This window comes from Solanum verrucosum, unplaced genomic scaffold (assembly GCF_900185275.1).
Source record: "Solanum verrucosum unplaced genomic scaffold, falcon-dt-bn FXZP01000177.1, whole genome shotgun sequence".
Taxonomy (NCBI): domain Eukaryota; kingdom Viridiplantae; phylum Streptophyta; class Magnoliopsida; order Solanales; family Solanaceae; genus Solanum; species Solanum verrucosum.
In genome coordinates, this window is record NW_026020401.1 from 2,369,933 (window position 1) to 2,387,747 (window position 17,815).

At 35.3% G+C, this 17,815-nt stretch overlaps 2 protein-coding genes across 2 annotated transcripts; both read left to right on the forward strand.

Annotated features, from left to right (window-relative positions):
• The first annotated feature begins 1,378 nt into the window (after window positions 1-1,378).
• LOC125839975 (serine/threonine-protein kinase STY46-like) lies at window positions 1,379-10,450 on the forward strand. The gene is made up of 16 exons (XM_049518936.1): window positions 1,379-1,804; window positions 2,166-2,280; window positions 2,728-2,801; window positions 2,947-3,063; window positions 3,398-3,452; window positions 3,982-4,092; window positions 4,629-4,679; window positions 5,079-5,251; window positions 5,332-5,439; window positions 6,082-6,155; window positions 6,274-6,449; window positions 8,063-8,158; window positions 9,135-9,215; window positions 9,297-9,350; window positions 9,480-9,614; window positions 10,300-10,450. The coding sequence occupies exons 1-16, from the start codon at window positions 1,611-1,613 to the stop codon at window positions 10,378-10,380; spliced, it is 1,695 nt and encodes a 564-aa protein (XP_049374893.1). The 5' UTR covers window positions 1,379-1,610; the 3' UTR covers window positions 10,381-10,450.
• A 1,936-nt stretch (window positions 10,451-12,386) lies between these two features.
• Window positions 12,387-17,158, forward strand: LOC125840011 (mechanosensitive ion channel protein 6-like). Its single transcript, XM_049518991.1, has 5 exons — window positions 12,387-14,560; window positions 15,290-15,413; window positions 15,698-15,991; window positions 16,362-16,564; window positions 16,708-17,158. Exons 1-5 carry the CDS (start codon window positions 12,546-12,548, stop codon window positions 16,994-16,996), a joined length of 2,925 nt encoding a protein of 974 aa, XP_049374948.1. The 5' UTR covers window positions 12,387-12,545; the 3' UTR covers window positions 16,997-17,158.
• Window positions 17,159-17,815: the final 657 nt, after the last annotated feature.

A 17,815-nucleotide genomic window follows, 5' to 3' on the forward strand; every position in this document is an offset into this window, starting at 1 on the left:
AGGTCTTTGCTACATTTTAAAGAATAGGAGATCCATTTTACAAGTCATATAAATTAATCATTGTTATCTGAAAATTTCATTCACGCATGTTCAAGAATCATAAATCATAAAAAATGACAATAAAGCCCTATTTTTTTATGTCGCCCAAAAAAAATAATCAACCCAAAGCATTTAACATAGTAAAAAAGTTAATTTATATATCAGATAATTGCTAATTGATTATCGAATCAACTGATATTTTACTAATTAATTAGTGATTTAATATACTTAAAAACTAATAATTGATAAATCAAATCGTTAAGTATAATTATTTAGCGGATTCTATGATAAGCAACTCCACTAATAAGTACTTCTCTATTTTGGTCGAAGGTGAAAAATCGAACCAAAAAATTATTATCGGGTTATTGCATTAACGATTGTTTAATGGTTTTACTAAAAAAATTATCGGGTTATCGGTTCGATATTGATTTTTAATATTGGGTAAATTAATAACTCATTAAGACTAGTAATTTACTACATATACTTGTACATAAATATTATATATTACTCTCAATACCTTACTAGTTACTATCTTTATAATTTAGCTTTCAATTCACACTTCAAAGTGACTAAAGTTCACAACTTCACACTATACAAAACGTCAAAATCTAAAGTAAGTACCTTATTCCTCTTAATTACTTTTTGTGTTACACTTGTAATTTTTTTAATTACATTATTGTGTGTTGCGTCAAATTTATTAGAGAAGTTATATATTTTAATTTATAAGTATTTTCTTATTGGTTAAATCGAAAATCGAACTGTTATGAATCAAAATCGATAAATCGAAAATCAATAAAAAATCTCTTATTGATTTAACATATTTAAAAATTAAAAATTGAATTGATAACATATAAAACCAAACCAAACCGATCAATGCACACCCTAGTTGGAGGTGGAACCAAGATTATAAAGTACTTCTCCATTTCGGTACAAGTACTTCTCCATTTTGGTAAGGGAGTCGGGATTAAGAGGCATTTCTACCACCCTTTCTTTACCATTGAATTGTCAATCAATTTTGTTAGAAGTTCATAAATTTATATATATATATATATATATATATATATTTATTTATTTATTTAATATAAATACAAAATTTACAATTTTTTTTTTTTTATCTGAATCCACGAATCCCACCTAGCTCTGCCTCTGATTTTGGTGGAACTAGTTGATGGGGCCGTTTTTAAAATAAGGAGTGACAATTAATACTACTCAAGGGGTATTACCTTTTGTGATGCGGCAGCGTGATCGGTTTTTCTTGTCACACACTAATTCTTCGAGATTATCTAATCATAGTACAGACTAATTAATATTTTTTCTTTTACAATATCCACGAGACCAAAATAATTATAAAAGCCCAAAGGTTAAAAGGGAAAACAAATGCTAATTAAGGTTTAATTAAACCCAAAGAAAACTTGAATTGGATAGAGAAGAAAACAAATCAATTGCTCCCTCAAAACCACTGCGCCATTTTTTCCTTTTATATAATATAATAATTCCTACGGTAATTTTTGATTTCTGGTTTTAGAGTTTTGGGCACATTGGAGAAGATTGTAGAAGAGAGAGTTGCTCAAATGGTGATGGAGGATACGGGGAGTTGTGGTAGTAGAGTGGTGGATTCAGCGCCGGCGAACAGCCGGCAACACAGAAAAAAGTTGGAGGTTTATAATGAGGTTCTTCGTAGACTCAAGGAATCTAATAACGATGAGGCTCAACAGCCTGGCTTTGATGATGAGCTTTGGGCTCACTTTAATCGTCTTCCTACTAGGTAACTATCTTCCTACAGTAATATGTATATTAAGATATGATCTCGAGTGTATTTGTGCTTATTGGGAATTGAGTCAATTGTGGTGCGGTTATGGTTGATGAGATTTGTACTTATCCGGTTTATATTTTTGAGGCTATTAATTTTTGTTTCGTTTAGCTGGTGAATGTGAAAATTATAGATCGAGATAAGAGTTTGATGAAGTGTGCCAATTTGTTTTTGTTGATGATTCTTCTGGTTTGCAGATACTTTTTAAAGATGTGTGGTTTGGATGCAGGAAGTTGCAAATTATTGTAATTTGTGAATAAGCTGTTGCGTAGTTTTACAATTGACTTACTGATTAATTTGTTTTTCTGCATTTAAGGTACGCGTTAGATGTGAATGTTGAAAGTGCAGAAGATGTACTCACGCACAAGCGGTTATTACATTTCGCACATGATCCGGCTAATAGACCGGCCTTTGATGTCCGGCTGGTGCAGGTTAGTTCCTTTTGCAGGATAGAATCTTGGTTTCGGTGTGGTGTCATATGAATGGCCACTAAAATGTTCATTTTCCTAGAGTAATGGAATATTAGTAGCTCAGCTGTTAGCATATTGTTATCATAAGTTCACGCATGCTGTGTAGGAATATAGAAAGGTTGAGTTTGTAAGGTAAAACATCTGCATCTGGAAGAGTATAGTTTATCAGACATTTCATTGAATTAGATTCTATCGTCTTCTTTTAGCTCTACATCTTAAATGTTTAATCTGCATCCAATGAAGTCTTTAAGTTTCAGGTAATTTCAGTTTCAAGTTTCGTTCTAACCGGGTCGTCTGAAACAATGCCAATTGCATGCTTTTTTGTTCTTCTATTTGCATTGTTATTTGCTTCATTTCTAACTTAAGCTACTCGGAGTTGCGTGTTGAATCAAATGTGGCATTATGCAGGTTACTCCAGTTCCTGATGGAAACTCAGCAGACCCTGTTCCGTTTCACTCTGCAACCAAGGAAATTAGCCGAAGGTACCTGAAATAACTGTCTCACATGGGACATTTACTGCCTTTTAGTACTGTTTATTTGATGCTTTGTCGCATCCTTCAAGTATTCCTTCAGTATAACCTTCGATATTTGATTATATTAATATGTTCCCTCCATCTTAATGTGTAGTGTCCTTCCTCTACCTGCCTTTGGTTCTTCCCCTAATCTCGAAGCACTTGCTCTTGAAGCTAGCAAATCTGAAGTTCAAGATGAGGATGTTACTGTCACTTGTGGAAATTTGTTACGGTATACGATCTTGAGATTTAAATTTGGTATCTTAGTTTATGTCCTGAACTATTTTATCCCTATAACATGATGATGATGCATAGAGGGCACTCGCAAAACGCTTGGAATAATCTGTACCCACATTATTGCTGTGATCATTCTCATTGTTTTTCCGAAATCTGTGTTTTTAACTCATTCACTGTAATGCGTGTATGCATTACCATCACTCATTTGAAAATTATGACTACATTAATTTCATCAAGATGGAGCATTTCAACTCTGTTCCCTTTTCCTGTATGCCATTTTTGCTTATATTATGGAGCTCACTACTAAACATAGTACATAATTATGACAGGCCAATGCATGAAATTACGTTTTCAACTGATGACAAGCCCAAGCTCCTCAGCCAGGTAGTTGGATGTGCTTTATTGTTTGATATATAGTACTTAGCAACATACTAGTCCGTTTGATAGAAAATGTACACCCATGCCGGTGTAGAGGTGGGATCAGAAGAGAGCTTTGGATTTGACAGTTAAGACTGCTCACATTTCTATTGTTAAAACCAGCTCACATTTCTATTGTTAAAACCAATGTCTACCAACCATGTATAGTTTTAATTGTTTCTGAATCTTAATGATTCCTTTTCTAGGTGTTGGGATTTTTGTGGGGTGGGTAGGTGGGAATATAGTTATTTGACCAACATCTTAGAAGGTAAAGACTATTGTGGTTTTATGTCTTGATGTTTCAAGAACCATAGGTGACACTTGGTTTGGGGGACACAATAATTCATAAAAGCCTGCCTGTTCTTTTTGGATTGTCATGTGGTACTGCTAGAAGACTTCATTTTACAAATTTTAAATTTTGCAGCTTATATTAGTTCACATACTTCTAAAATTTAAAAACTGTGAAGCATTAATGAATCCCTTCAATGTGTGACAGTTAACTTCATTACTAGCCGAGCTTGGGCTGAACATCCAGGAAGCACATGTATTTTCCTCTGTTGATGGCTACTCCCTAGATGTTTTCGTTGTTGATGGTTGGCCCTATGAGGTATATTTTCTGTTGCTTTTACACTGTTGCAAAATTTCACTTGGATCCGCTCTTAGCTTAAGGTCCTATTATAGCTTTTCACCTAATACAAAGAACTTGTAGATAATGTAGCATCTTTTATCTCCATTTTATTGTATTCTTCTGTCCTTTCCTGAATATGAAGTATATAAATCTCTCTAACCGAAGTTATGCAGTTGTTTCATGTAATTAGTTGAAAAAATGAATTTTGATTACTTTTCATCTTCAATCTCTAAACTAGGGAGAAGAAAGTACTGGTCTAGAAAGTGCTTTTCCTGGCTCATGGAATGGGGCACTTTCTGCAGTTGCTTACTAAGTAAATATTCAATGTCGTATTTCCATGTTTTGGCATAAGTGAGTATCTATCTTCCAAAAAGAGTGAATAAGTGGCGGTTATTAGCATTCTAAAAAAAAAAGAGAGAACAAGTAGCATGATGCTTAGTTCACATGCCAACTCTATCACTCAATTAAAGGTAAGGATGCTGATGGATGCTTGTTTTCCTGTGGTCTCATTTCAGGAAATTGAGCAGCTTCGAATGGCACTGAAAAGGGAAATTCTGAAGATTGAGGTATCTCCTGGTTTTGCCCTACCTAAGTTAAGCCAACCAATACTGATGCTTCAAAACTAGAATATGTATCGATTTCATCAAAATGCTAAAAAAAATTGGCAAACCTGTTTTATTAATGGGCTTGTTTTTAGTCCATGGTCAAATTCGTACCTAATAGTGGTCAGAAGTGGTCTTTTTATTTGGACAAGCTTTTGAATTCCTATGCTAATTTTATGTGTTTATATGTTTTAAGTTTCAATCTGCATTAGTAGGAAATGCTACAATCTAATTAATTGGGTTCTCTTTCCATATGAAACTCCCCATAGATCTACTTGTATTTGTTGTAAAAATGTCTGGAGGTGTAGCTAATTTGAGTGCCCACATGTTTTACTGTTGTTTAATTGGAGTAATGCGATGCAGAAATCTTCACCTAGTCAAAGTCCATCAGAATCTTTTAGAAAGGAGAACAAAACACTCATCAAATGTGAACTTGATCCTGTGACAATACCTTGTGATGGCGTTGATGTCTGGGAAATTGATCATCAGCTTCTCAAATTTGGCAACAAGATTGCTTCTGGTTCATATGGTGACTTGTAAGTTTGTTGTGGACTAAATCATATCTATGATCATTTTTGGTTTCAGAGTAACTTAATTAGTTATCTGATTGTTTCAGATACAAAGGTACATACTGCAGTCAGGAAGTAGCTATCAAGATCCTCAAATCTGAGCGCTTGAACACAGAATTGCAAAAGGAGTTTGCCCAAGAAGTTTATATCATGAGGTTTGTTGGATATCATAGTACCTGTGGAGGTTATGGCTGTTTTAGATAAACTTCGTCTTCTTTCTATGCAGTTAGCCTATTATGAACCGACATCTTCATTCTTAGTTACCATTATCTTTTCTGTCTCTAGTTTTGTTTTGTCCTGAGATCACTTTTGTGTCCTGCAATTGAGCAAGATTTGATTTGTTGGTATAATGTTGGGAGAACTGCTTTTACTTCTATATTGGGTGAGAGCAAGCATTCATTGTTTTCTACTGCTTTATACTGCTGCAAGTACACGTGTTGATATGCAAATGTTCTCATCTGATTGATTTGTGTTCCCTTCTTTTGCTCTTAAAACTAGCTTAATGAAATAGCAGATCGCTCATATCTGAAGAGTCACTATGTTTCAATAATACTTTAGCTATCATTCCTGATCAATCAGCCAATATATTTTTTTCTACGCGTTTGTTCTGTTTTCCTTTCTGGGACGCAATAGGGTGTGTTCATGTGTTGGGTACACACAGACTATATAATTTCAAGATTTGATTTCTCTGATCTATTTTCCATACTTGGATGCAATTGGGTGTGTGTTGGTTAGGCAAGGACGATATAATTTCAAGATTTAATTTATCTGACACTTCATTTTGACTGTGCTTGCAGAAAAGTTCGTCATAAAAATGTTGTCCAATTCATAGGGGCATGTACCAGGCCTCCAAACTTGTGTATAGTAACAGGTATATTAATAGCTTAATCGGGGAAATTAAACTACAGACAACATTTGGTTTTCTTCTACTTGCCTCCTCCAAATGAGTTTTCTTACTAATGACCTTACTTTAATTTTCTGAACTGTAGAGTACATGTCTGGAGGAAGCGTATATGACTACTTACACAAACAAAAGGGCAGTTTCAAATTCCCTACTTTGCTCAAAGTAGCAATTGATGTGTCAAAAGGGATGAATTACCTGCACCAGAATAACATCATACACAGAGACTTGAAGGCTGCCAATCTACTGATGGATGAAAATGAAGTAAGATATTATCTCAATAAGCACAATAATGTAGATGTTTGTTGTCTATGTTATTGGTAGATGTTTTCAGCTTTCAATTTGCATAATAAGATTTATTAATTGCATAATCTGTACCAGTACATCTTTTATCATTAACTAACTGAATATGAGACTGAATCTTGCTTTAGTAAGTTGTAGTTTGTGCAACTTATATTTGACTGCAGATATGAAGGAGAGATAATTTCATAAACCGAAGGATTAGTTCTTCAATTGCATATTGGATAGCCATCAGAGATGTCATCCAAGTATTAATTGGACTTCTTAGCTAAAAATATCTCAAACGTATGTTTTTTATCTGACTCATTTGCTAAGTGAAATTATGTTCATCTTATTGATGAGCTTCTTGAACTTGGGACATAACCAAAATAAAGATATGAGAAAGATAACTTATATTCGGGTTTTGGGGTTCCGATAGAAATTTCCATCCTTAGATTGTAAATCTGATATGGCACTTAGCAAGAAGATCATCTTTTAGTGTGAGCTTTATCAAGAAATTCAAGTTTCATGGTGTAGGCAGAACCAAAACTGCATGTTATAAACATATTTAAGGCTGAACAAAATTCCGGGGGTCTTTCGGAAGTAGCCTCTCTTCTTCCGTGAAGTAGGGGTAAGGTCTGCATACACTCTACTCCAGCCTCCCCGAACCTCACTGTGTGGGACTACACCGGGTATGTTGTTGTTATCTTGTTCAAGAATGGGAAGGGAAAGAAAGGATGGTCTAAACTCTTGCCAACACTTTTGGGGATAGGGGAAAATGTACTTTTCTCGTTATTTTCTATGAATTTAGCAAGTAAGCTGTAAGCAGTTTCCTAGTTTGAAGTTAGACAAAGAGGAAGGAACTAATACTTCAAGGCTGATTATTACTAATTCATAATATACAATAACATGGAAAACTGAATATGACGAAGCAAAATCTTTACAGTCTGATGCCTCCTTTAGTAAAAAAAAAAAGATTGGAATATTCAAAGAGGTTGACATGCTCCTTGTCTTCTAATGTACACCAGCTCTGCCTACAGTCCTAGTCTAAAACTGGAGACGGAACTTTGTGAAACGGATTTAAGATGCTACTTTTACTTTCGATTCTTTAGTTTTCATCAAATTTTGTGAGTACAGTTCAAGTAGAATTAAACTCTTTGGTGAATTTTCTTGGACTAACCAAAATATTCTGAGTTTGTGGCATGGTTTGCTTGGTTGTAGCATTAGTACCTTTTCTTGGACTATAGTTCATCCTCTCAATCTCTTGAAATCAGTTGTTGGTGAATTTTGAGGGTATTAGTTGGATTTTCAGTTGTTTGCAGTTGACAGTCTGTTTCTGTTTTCGTACTTATAGCATAGAAGGTTTTTTATTTTCTAAATTTCTTGGAAATCATATGCATCATGCCCCTTTTTCTACCTCAAGGACCTAAATTAGCTTGCCAAAGCCATGCAATAGCAAACTGTCATTCTTCTCGTCGACTTTCATTTCTAAGGCCTTTCATAAATAATCAGTTTTTTTCTAGTTTCATCTAGCCACTGTGCGAACACAATACATTCTGTTTCATATCAAGTTTTACCCAGTACTTTTATTATTTCAGGTTGTTAAAGTGGCTGATTTTGGTGTTGCCAGAGTGAAGGCACAAACTGGTGTCATGACGGCGGAGACAGGGACTTATAGATGGATGGCCCCTGAGGTATGCTTTGGTCATCAACATTATTATCAACCAGTATATTTGGTCTTACAACTACCTAAGCTAGCACTGAACCTTGAGTAAGGACTGAGCTATGCAGATCTTAAATTTAAAGTGTGCATATTAGATACGACACCCAAAGAAGGTGAAGTTATAAGAGGATAAACATACAGAAAGGGAGATCACAATTGGTTGAAATGCCAATGTGTGCCGGATTATGACTGAACACCTCTAATTTAGCTTTAGTCTGGTATTTGCTTCTAATGGAAAATTCAGATTCTTAAGGTAAAATTAGACTTTAGTTCCAGAATTAACTGTGGCTTCAGTTGAATTTTATCATTTTATGTTTTAGCAGTTTCAGCACTCATATCCATGTAGAATATTCTTCAGTAACTTGTGTGTAATCCAATTTATGCAAGCAACTGTCCCATTAACCCAGCAACTTAATCTGGTATATGATTTTTCAATAATGCTTCTCCATTAAGTTCTGGTACATCCATAGTTTGTCAACCTTGATGAATTTTATCAAGAGAGGTTCCAGCCTATAGACCAACTATAGAAGGTTTTCTTTCGTTTTCTTCAGGTCTTGTCTTTGCTCTACCCAAAAGAAGATATGTGCATAAGCATTTTGTTCGAGTAGGCCAAAAGGTGGGTCAATACCAAAAACCCGACATGCCATCTATTTGAGAAGTTGACCAAATACCATGTGTTTTTCCCAAAAGAAAAAGTATTTTGGTGGGTTATAGGGTTAGTTAAACAGCTCCTTCTGTCAACCTGTAGACTTATATGCAGAATAGCTCTCTTTCTTATAACCGTGGTGTCCAGAGTCCAGACCAACTTGTGGGTACCAAAGTAAGTTGAGGGCATAAGATTGGAGGGACTAGACGACTTAACCATTTTCCAAGTCTGAAGATTTGTTTGCCTTAATTTAATTGTTACTGTACCTGCATTTTCTTATAACAGATCTTTGTTCTTGAAGGTTATAGAACACAAGCCATATGATCACAAAGCAGATATTTTCAGTTTTGGGGTTCTGTTATGGGAATTGATGACTGCAAAGGTATTTATCTGTGGTTATTTTGATATTTAGTCATTTTGTGTTGTTTTTCATTGTATTTATATCTTTTTATTTGATTATCAGCTTCCATATGAGTACTTGACCCCACTACAAGCTGCCATTGGAGTTGTCCAGAAGGTATGATATATATTATCAAATGTGACCATGATCGCTGGATGCATACTTGTGCCTAAGTCCTAACAAGCATGCAGACACATATTAAAGAAAATACATATATGGTGATAGTTCTTTTCTAATGGATTTCAGGGGTTGCGACCTGCTATTCCCAAACATACTCATCCAAAAATTGCTGAGTTACTGGAGAAATGCTGGCAACGAGATCCAACATCAAGGCCAGACTTTCCTGAGATAATAGAGACATTGCAGCAAGTAGCAAAAGAGGTATGCGCTTTTCTTTTACATTACCCAATCAATCCTATATTTATTGTTGCTCTGGTGAATAATTTAATGTAAATACATACAACACGAATAATTGATAGATTACAATACATGAATTGAATCACCTAGTGAAAACAAACATCTTTTAGACCTATAATGTGTCAAGTTCCGATGCATAGAGGTAGGTTGCATTAGTTTATTTTTTTATTCACCAAAAATAAAGTTGGCAAAAGGAATGGTCACTTTTCATGTAGTTCAACAAATTTGACACCCATAATGTGAATTTGTAATGAGTGCTTGAGGGTTCTTCTCCAATCTTCAGCATCCAGATTCCAAAATCACTTTCCTTCTTTTCTTCATCGTTACAGTTGTGTAATTGTCATATCTACTTTCAAGCACCCTCCCTGCAGTCCGGCCTTCCTTGTATTATTCGATCTTGCAATACTTATTAAATACACAGAAGAAAATGCATTTAGACCCCGTTGTAGTTGTCAATCATTTTGTGGCACTGGGAATGGCTGAACCATCTACGATGGGGGAGCTAAAGCACAGGGAAGAAGTTTTAGATAAAAGAATACGTTCTTGTATCACTTTACTTATTATTGCTTTGATTTATATTTCAAAAGTCCTAGACTTCTCCTCATGTGAAGACATGTTTAAAACGTTAACATTCTATTGTATGGGTCAGGTTGCAGATGAGGAAGATGATCGCCGCAAGGAGAAGCCATCCGGAGGATTCTTTTCAGTCCTCAGACGTGGACACCACTAAGTAAATACACTTATAGAGAATGTTGATAAAAAGTTATAATCTGATAACACACTTCTAGCTTATTTATCCCTTGTACAGATTTTTTCCCGATCAGTGTTGCCATTTACCAGAACGTTTTTTGCTAATTATTTTGAGATACCCTTGTTTAGGTGGTCATTCTTTCTTTTAGCATTTTCTTCCTTATGTTCAAGAAGCTAACCAAGAAAGAAGCTTTTGGGTTTGAGCTTGTAGAACTTGAGCAAAGTTTACCAGGGAACGGTTCGGTTCATTCCGGATCTAAGATGTTTGTTGATTGTTCAAGAATATTGTGCTTTATATGTCTTAACAAGCAAATCTTTTTCTAGTTTTCAGTCAGTCGTAGGTCCTTTGTTTTCTATTCTCTTATTATGTGTTAATGCAAGGCGATAAGAGAAGAGTCCGTTCCATGCACTAAGCACCACATTAATGATTCAAACCATTATAGAAACACCTATGTCAACTGTTCCCCTTCCCTTTTATGATTGTTATATTTGAGGTCAACTGTTCCCCTTCTCTTTTATGATTGTTATATTTGTATACTCTTCTAATTTGCTGGGTAGTTGACTTGCATAAAGTGACAGTCGACTGATATATTAACCTTAGAAAAAGAGATCAATTCACCCTTCTTCTTGCGTTTTGCTATAAGTAGAACAATAACTAGTATAATAGTGATATCATGATGAGTCTTTATATTAAACTTGTAGTTGGAAACATAAAGAGTTTGTTTAGCTAAGCTTATGAGTGGGTCAAATTAGCTTATAAGTATTTTTGACCTAATTATGTGTTTGGTAAATATCAAAGTACTTATAAGTTAAAAGTTGTAAGTTGATTATACCCAACTTGTGGTTTTATAGTCTATAAGTATTTTTGGTTTGATGAGCCATTTATGACTTCTATCCCTGCTCTCTCTCTATTCTATTTGCACAATTCGTCTTTTTGGAGGCATTTCTATGGCGTACGTTAGGGTTAGGGTGAATAAGGACATGTACGATATAGCCAAGATTCGAATAAAGACATTGGGCCCACTTGGAGCACTTCTCAGTTGTGATGGAGTCGTACCGGGTTACGATCCCATTTTAAACTAATTATAAACGTCTAATAACTTGGCTATTTGTGAATTAGTAGAGTTGCTAACCTAAGTTTTATGCAATTAGAAAACCTTTTTTTTTTGGAAAGATATTTATGATAACCCTATTTTGAAAACCAAAGAAAAGGTAAGGGTTCCGGCATTTTTCCGATGCAGATGTTAAGACATTTGGGAAAATCCGTAAATGCAATTTACTGGCAGATTTAAAATATTTTGTGGTTAAAAATAAGTGTAACTTATTTGTAAAGGAAATTAGAAAGGACTTGCATGAAAGAAAATGTTGAGCACTTACTTTATTCCTATTACAAATTTTACTTGCGAGTAGAAGTTTTAAATTAGTTGGATTATAATCTATATTTTAGCCTATTTCATTTCAATTTTAATCCATTTTAGTCTAAGTAATTTTTAAATTAATCTTATTTATTAATTAACTCAACCCATTTTGATTTTTGACTCGTTCAAATTCACTTCTCTTCATTTAACACATGTACTCACAAGTAATTTGGTTATCACTTGTTTGTCAAAATAGTTGATAACTCCTTGGTCTTCAATTGCTTTGTTCCAAAATCCACAAATTTAAGAGAAAGCAACTGCTTCGTTCAATTACCATTTATTTTTTAGATTCAATGCGTTGATGTGACATGATATTTTTTAGGTAAAGATTTGAACGTGAACTAGAAAACCTTGCTCATGTGCTGCAACCCAAAAAGCAACTTATCGCATGGTTGAAAGAAAAAAACTTGGCTAATTAACCTCCTCATTTATCGTTACATATACCATTTGTCTGATGCGCGAGTAAGTATTTATCGTGATTCTTTTTTCTTTTTTTTTCCCATGTCAATACCATAATTAGTCAATCCCAAAGAAAACCATTTTTTTTACATCTCTCAACACAACACAACATAAACTTTATACCCCACCTTCAATATAGGAATATAACGTTTTCCAATTGCAGCATTTCCCATAACCGAAGCATTCATCCAAAACCATGTTTTTTTTTTCAGGCTGAAGGATTAGAGGAAATTAATTAAACCTCAAGAATACATAGGAATTATAAATCATGGATCAACTTTCTTCATCTCTCAAGAAATCATTAACACCACACGGTTCTTATAAGAAGGTCTCTGCTGTCCACGATATCGAAAACCAACCTATATTGGCTCATCGAAGCCCGGAAGCCCCGTCTGCTTCCTCCTCCATCAACTCCTCCTCGTTGACGACAAGGTCCTCCATTGATCTTAATGACCGACGAGAGGTCATTGTCAAGATTGATGGTGGAGAAAAAAACAATGGAAACGAACATAATATGTTATGGCACGAGACGAGTTATGAATTTTGGAGAGAAGAAATGAATAACGGGCCCCAAAACAACGTCCCGAAGACATTCCAGCGTGGCAAGGACATGTCTGAGGATCCACCCTCCAGACTAATTGGTCAGTTCTTGAATAAACAGAGAGCTGTTGGATGTGAAATGACATTGGACATGGACATGGAAATGGATGAACTGAGAAGTCATCCGAAACCTGAAAATGATCATAGCGCTGCTGGATCCAGTCCCCTAATAAATTTCCCCCCTGATCACACACACAATCATAGTCATACGACATCAAGAGAACTTAGAGTTTCATTTCAGGATCCGTCACCATCTAGTAACGTGGTTGACATCGAGCTTGACCAACCTTATAATAATGATTCATCGAGCGATGAAGAGGATGGTGCAATTAGTGATGCAACACCCAATGAGCAAAAGCATCTTAACCGAAGAAGGACCATAAACATGAATAATTCTCCAGATGATACTAATAACAGCAACACTGCTTATTACACTCCTAAAAATGGTGCTGGTGAAAGTGATCAGGTGCTAAGGTGCACTTCGTTTCAAAGAAGAGCGAGTGTATTAGGGAGAGTAAAGACAAAATCAAGGCTAATTGACCCGCCGCCTGATATACCTGAGAGGAGATCAGGAAAAATAGGAAAATCTGGTCAATTAAAATCTGGAGTGTTAGGAAGAACTTCAGGGATGCTAAAGCCACCAGAGGAGGAAGATGACGATCCATTATTCGATGAAGATCTTCCAGAGGAATTTAAAAAGGGTAAAGTTGATTGCTGGACGCTGTTACAATGGATAAGTCTTATTGTAATTGGTACAGCTTTAATTTGCACACTTACTATTCCTTTGTTGAAGAGCAGAATATTAAGAGGACTTCATTTGTGGAAATGGTTAGTTTTGGTTCTTGTTTTAATATGTGGGAGATTGTTATCAGGATGGGTGATTCGGTTAGTTGTGTTCTGTATTGAGAGGAATTTTCTATTGCGGAAAAGGGTACTATATTTCGTTTATGGTGTTAGAAAACCTGTCCAGAATTGTCTTTGGTTAGGGTTGGTTTTAATTGCTTGGCATTCCATGTTTGATCAGAAAGTTGATACAACTAATAAGTTCTTGGGGTACATCAATAAACTGATGATATGTATGCTAATTGGGACAATGTTATGGCTGGTGAAAACTCTCATGGTTAAAGTCCTAGCATCTTCATTTCATGTTAGTACTTTCTTCGATCGAATTCAAGAGTCATTGTTCAATCAGTATGTGATTGAGACATTATCAGGTCCGCCTTTGCTTGAAATCCATCGATCTCAAGAAGAAGAGGACAGAACATTGGCTGAAGTTTGGAAGCTACAGAATATTGCAGGGGCACAGTTGCCACCAGAACTTAGGCCCCCACTTGCTCCTCGATACAGTAGTAAAGGTGCAAGTGTTAATGGTGGGCAAACACCAACACCAAAACCATCAAGAACAGTAAGTATCGCCATTTCTGGTCCCTTGTCAAAAAATCCAGATGAACCGAACCAAGGGATATCCATTGATCATTTGCATAAGTTGAATCCCAAGAATATTTCAGCTTGGAATATGAAGAGATTGATTAAAATAGTAAGATATGGGGTAATATCTACGTTGGACGAGCAAATACACGATACGAAAAGGGAAGATGATTCTACTACACAGATAAGAAGTGAATATGAGGCCAAAGTTGCTGCCAGGAAAATATTCAGAAATGTTGCCAAGCCTAGGTCCAAGTAAGTAATTTCATAATTTCCAGGTACATCTAATTAATCCAAATCATTTTTCTAGAACTAGAAGACATCGAACTTCTTAGAGGTTGAAATTAAGGTAAGAGAGCACATTATTTTACTAGTTTTTGAAGACTTTTAAGAGCAAAACCTTCTCTTATTTTCCTGTGAGGACGAGACAAGTAGATTCTTTTTTTAGCTGAAAAAAGATAAATGAACATGGCCTCACAAAACAAGAAAAATAACAAAAAAGAAGAGAAAAAAGGAAAAACTAACCAGATCATTTGCAGCATCGCATATTCATCAAGTTTCCTAGCTTGTCCTGCTGCTTCTTCCTCATCTTGTGCTAATACAGATAACACAAACGAAGACAGTATAGAAAGATACATATCTGTAATTTTCCACAGTTTGTGATCCTTTTACGTATCTTTCTTGTTAAATAATAGTACCTAATTTATGGAGATAACCATTTCATAGTCCTGATTCCTGAATTATGTCCAATTTTGGAATTACTACTGCTGTACTGCATACCGATATACAGCTTAGGTTTAGCCAGCTACCTGGTGTAGTGTGACTTTTATTAATCTTAATTCTTAAAGTTTTGATCAGTTACACTTTTCCAGATCTTTTGATACTTGCTATGTCAGACAAAAGGATCATATACTTAAAAAAGCAGTCAACTAACTGGTCATATTACTTCAGTAAATTTAGTCCCAAACTTTGTTCTTCTAACAGGTTCATCTATCTGAAGGACTTAAGTAGCTTCTTGCGAGAAGAAGAAGCTTTGAAGACTATGAATCTTGTGGAAGGATCACCGGACAGAGAAAAGATCAGTAAAGCATCACTCAAGAACTGGGTGGTAAGAAATGATCATAGAAGCAATGGATTTAACATCTAAATCACTTTAAAGGAAATTACCCCCAATCAGTGGAACTAATATAACCTGGAAATAAGACAAGGACCCTTCAACAACAAGTTAAATTGCACTGACTGTATGCCAGTGGATACAAGATATATCCGCAAGGAGTTTAACTGTACCTTTTTGCTCATTAATTCTTGATGAAGTTGAGCACATATTCTTGTGATCTTATCAAATTGCATACACAAACAGGAGTATCAAATAACTATCCTTAATTTTTGTAGGTGAATGCATTCAGAGAACGGAGAGCTCTAGCTTTGACGCTAAATGATACAAAAACAGCAGTGAACAAACTTCATCAGATGGTGAATGTTTTAGTCAGCATCATCATTCTGGTCATCTGCCTTGTGATTTTAGGGATCGCAACCAGCAAGTTCTTGCTCTTCATCAGCTCTCAAGTCGTTGTTGTGGCATTTGTATTTGGAAACACATGCAAAACCATATTTGAATCTATTATTTTCTTATTTGTGATGCATCCCTTTGATGTGGGCGACCGATGTGAGATTGATGCAGTTCAGGTATATAGCATACTTTCTTGATCTTTTTTCCACTTTGTTATGTCTATTCAACCATAATAAAATACTCCATCCTTTTCATTTTACATGATAGTGTCAGATAAGTCATATAACTTAAGAAAGAAAGACTTTTGACACATACCAAAAGCACCGTTAGAGCTTGTGATCTTAAATGTGTCATGACAATTCTATGGTTATAAGAGCATGTCATTAAGGGTAAAAGGGGAAGTTTACATGAAAAACTTTCCAAATATAAAAAGGTGTCATTCTTGTTAGTGTATTTATGTATCATATAAAATGGAAGAGTGGGAATATTTTTGTTAGTGTATTTATGTGTTTAGTAAGGCCTGATTTATTTATTTTCAATTTTCAGATGATTGTCGAAGAGATGAATATTTTAACTACCGTCTTTCTGAGGTTTGACAACCAAAAGATAATATATCCAAATAGCACTCTTTTAACACGACCTATTGGCAATTACTACCGCAGTCCTGATATGGGAGACTCGGTTGATTTTACGGTCCACATTTCTACACCAGCAGAGAAAATTGCTGCTATGAAACAAAGAATAATCAGGTATATGTTTGTTCTTGTCATCCAATATAATCTTTTATCACCACTATGAGTACTTTGAAGTTTGAAGAAAGTATGTAGAACCTGGAAGATTTAAACAAGTATGAGTTATGATTGGACATAATCTTTGTGGTTTGGTATTGCAGTTATATTGAGAACAAGAAGGACCACTGGTATCCCTCTCCTTCGGTGGTGTTGATGAACCTAGAAGATCTAAACAGGTTGAAACTATCTGTATGGATCAGACATAGAGTTAACCATCAGGACATGGGAGAGAGATGGAACAGACGAGCTCAATTGATTGAGGAGATGATTAAAGTTTTCAAAGAGTTCGACATTGAGTACAGGCTGTATCCCATTGACATCAATGTTCGTGGTATGCCTCCCATTACCTCCAACAGGGTTCCCTCAACTTGGCCTACTGCTGGGAATTAAACATGAAAATCTAATAGGAATTGGCTCACAGATGCTCCAATTTCTAGAGGCGAGAGTTATATTTTTGATGTTCTTTTATTAGAATAGGACATTTAGGCCACGGGGTTTTTGGTGTCTTACCCTTGATGGTCTAGGCAGAAGTTGTTTTCCACTTTTGAAAGTAGACAAGTTTTCAATAATTAGCAGTTTTTCCCTTCTAACATAGGCAGATTCAGGATTTGCAATACAAAGCACCACTTCATCCACATAGTAACAATGGAAGTAAAATCAGTACAAATACATATACTATATTTTAAAAAATCATGCAATTATATAAAATAGCTTGAACCGGAAGTAGTGAGTGTGTCTCTATATGTTATTGAGGATGCACATCTATCCATGCCTATTATACCTGCTGCTACGAAGATACACACCTATCCCTGCCTACAAAAGATGAATATATCAATCAAGGGGAGATAACAAGGATATTTTTATAATGTAGAATGAAAATGGATTACAAGAACATACAGTTCGGGGATGAATTGGGATCAAGTAAGATTGTAATATTGGAGGATTCACGTATAGACGAGCCCATAAAGCGCAACATTTCTAGTAATGATAGGAGCTGGCTTTAGCTAAATTACTTTGAAGTGAGATTCTTTTGATTAATAGTAAGCTAGCAAGTCCCCTTGCATTGAATATGGCTTTCGCAAGAAGGAAGTGGTTAGTTGAGTGAATTGCATTCAGTTGCCCAAATTCTCTAGTACAGGGATCCTTTCCACCTACTGATCATTGATCTAATATTTATTATCATACCACGAATAAAATAATGGGACATAA

Coding starts and splice junctions, on each gene's coding strand:
- LOC125839975 (XM_049518936.1), top strand. CDS start 1,611: ATGGTGATGGAGGATACGGGGAGTTGTGGTAGTAGAGTGGTGGATTCA. Junction 5,440..6,081: donor CAAGAAGTTTATATCATGAG/GTTTGTTGGATA, acceptor CTGTGCTTGCAG/AAAAGTTCGTCATAAAAATG. Junction 9,615..10,299: donor TGCAGCAAGTAGCAAAAGAG/GTATGCGCTTTT, acceptor TGTATGGGTCAG/GTTGCAGATGAGGAAGATGA.
- LOC125840011 (XM_049518991.1), top strand. CDS start 12,546: ATGGATCAACTTTCTTCATCTCTCAAGAAATCATTAACACCACACGGT. Junction 14,561..15,289: donor GTTGCCAAGCCTAGGTCCAA/GTAAGTAATTTC, acceptor TTCTTCTAACAG/GTTCATCTATCTGAAGGACT. Junction 15,992..16,361: donor GTGAGATTGATGCAGTTCAG/GTATATAGCATA, acceptor TTCAATTTTCAG/ATGATTGTCGAAGAGATGAA.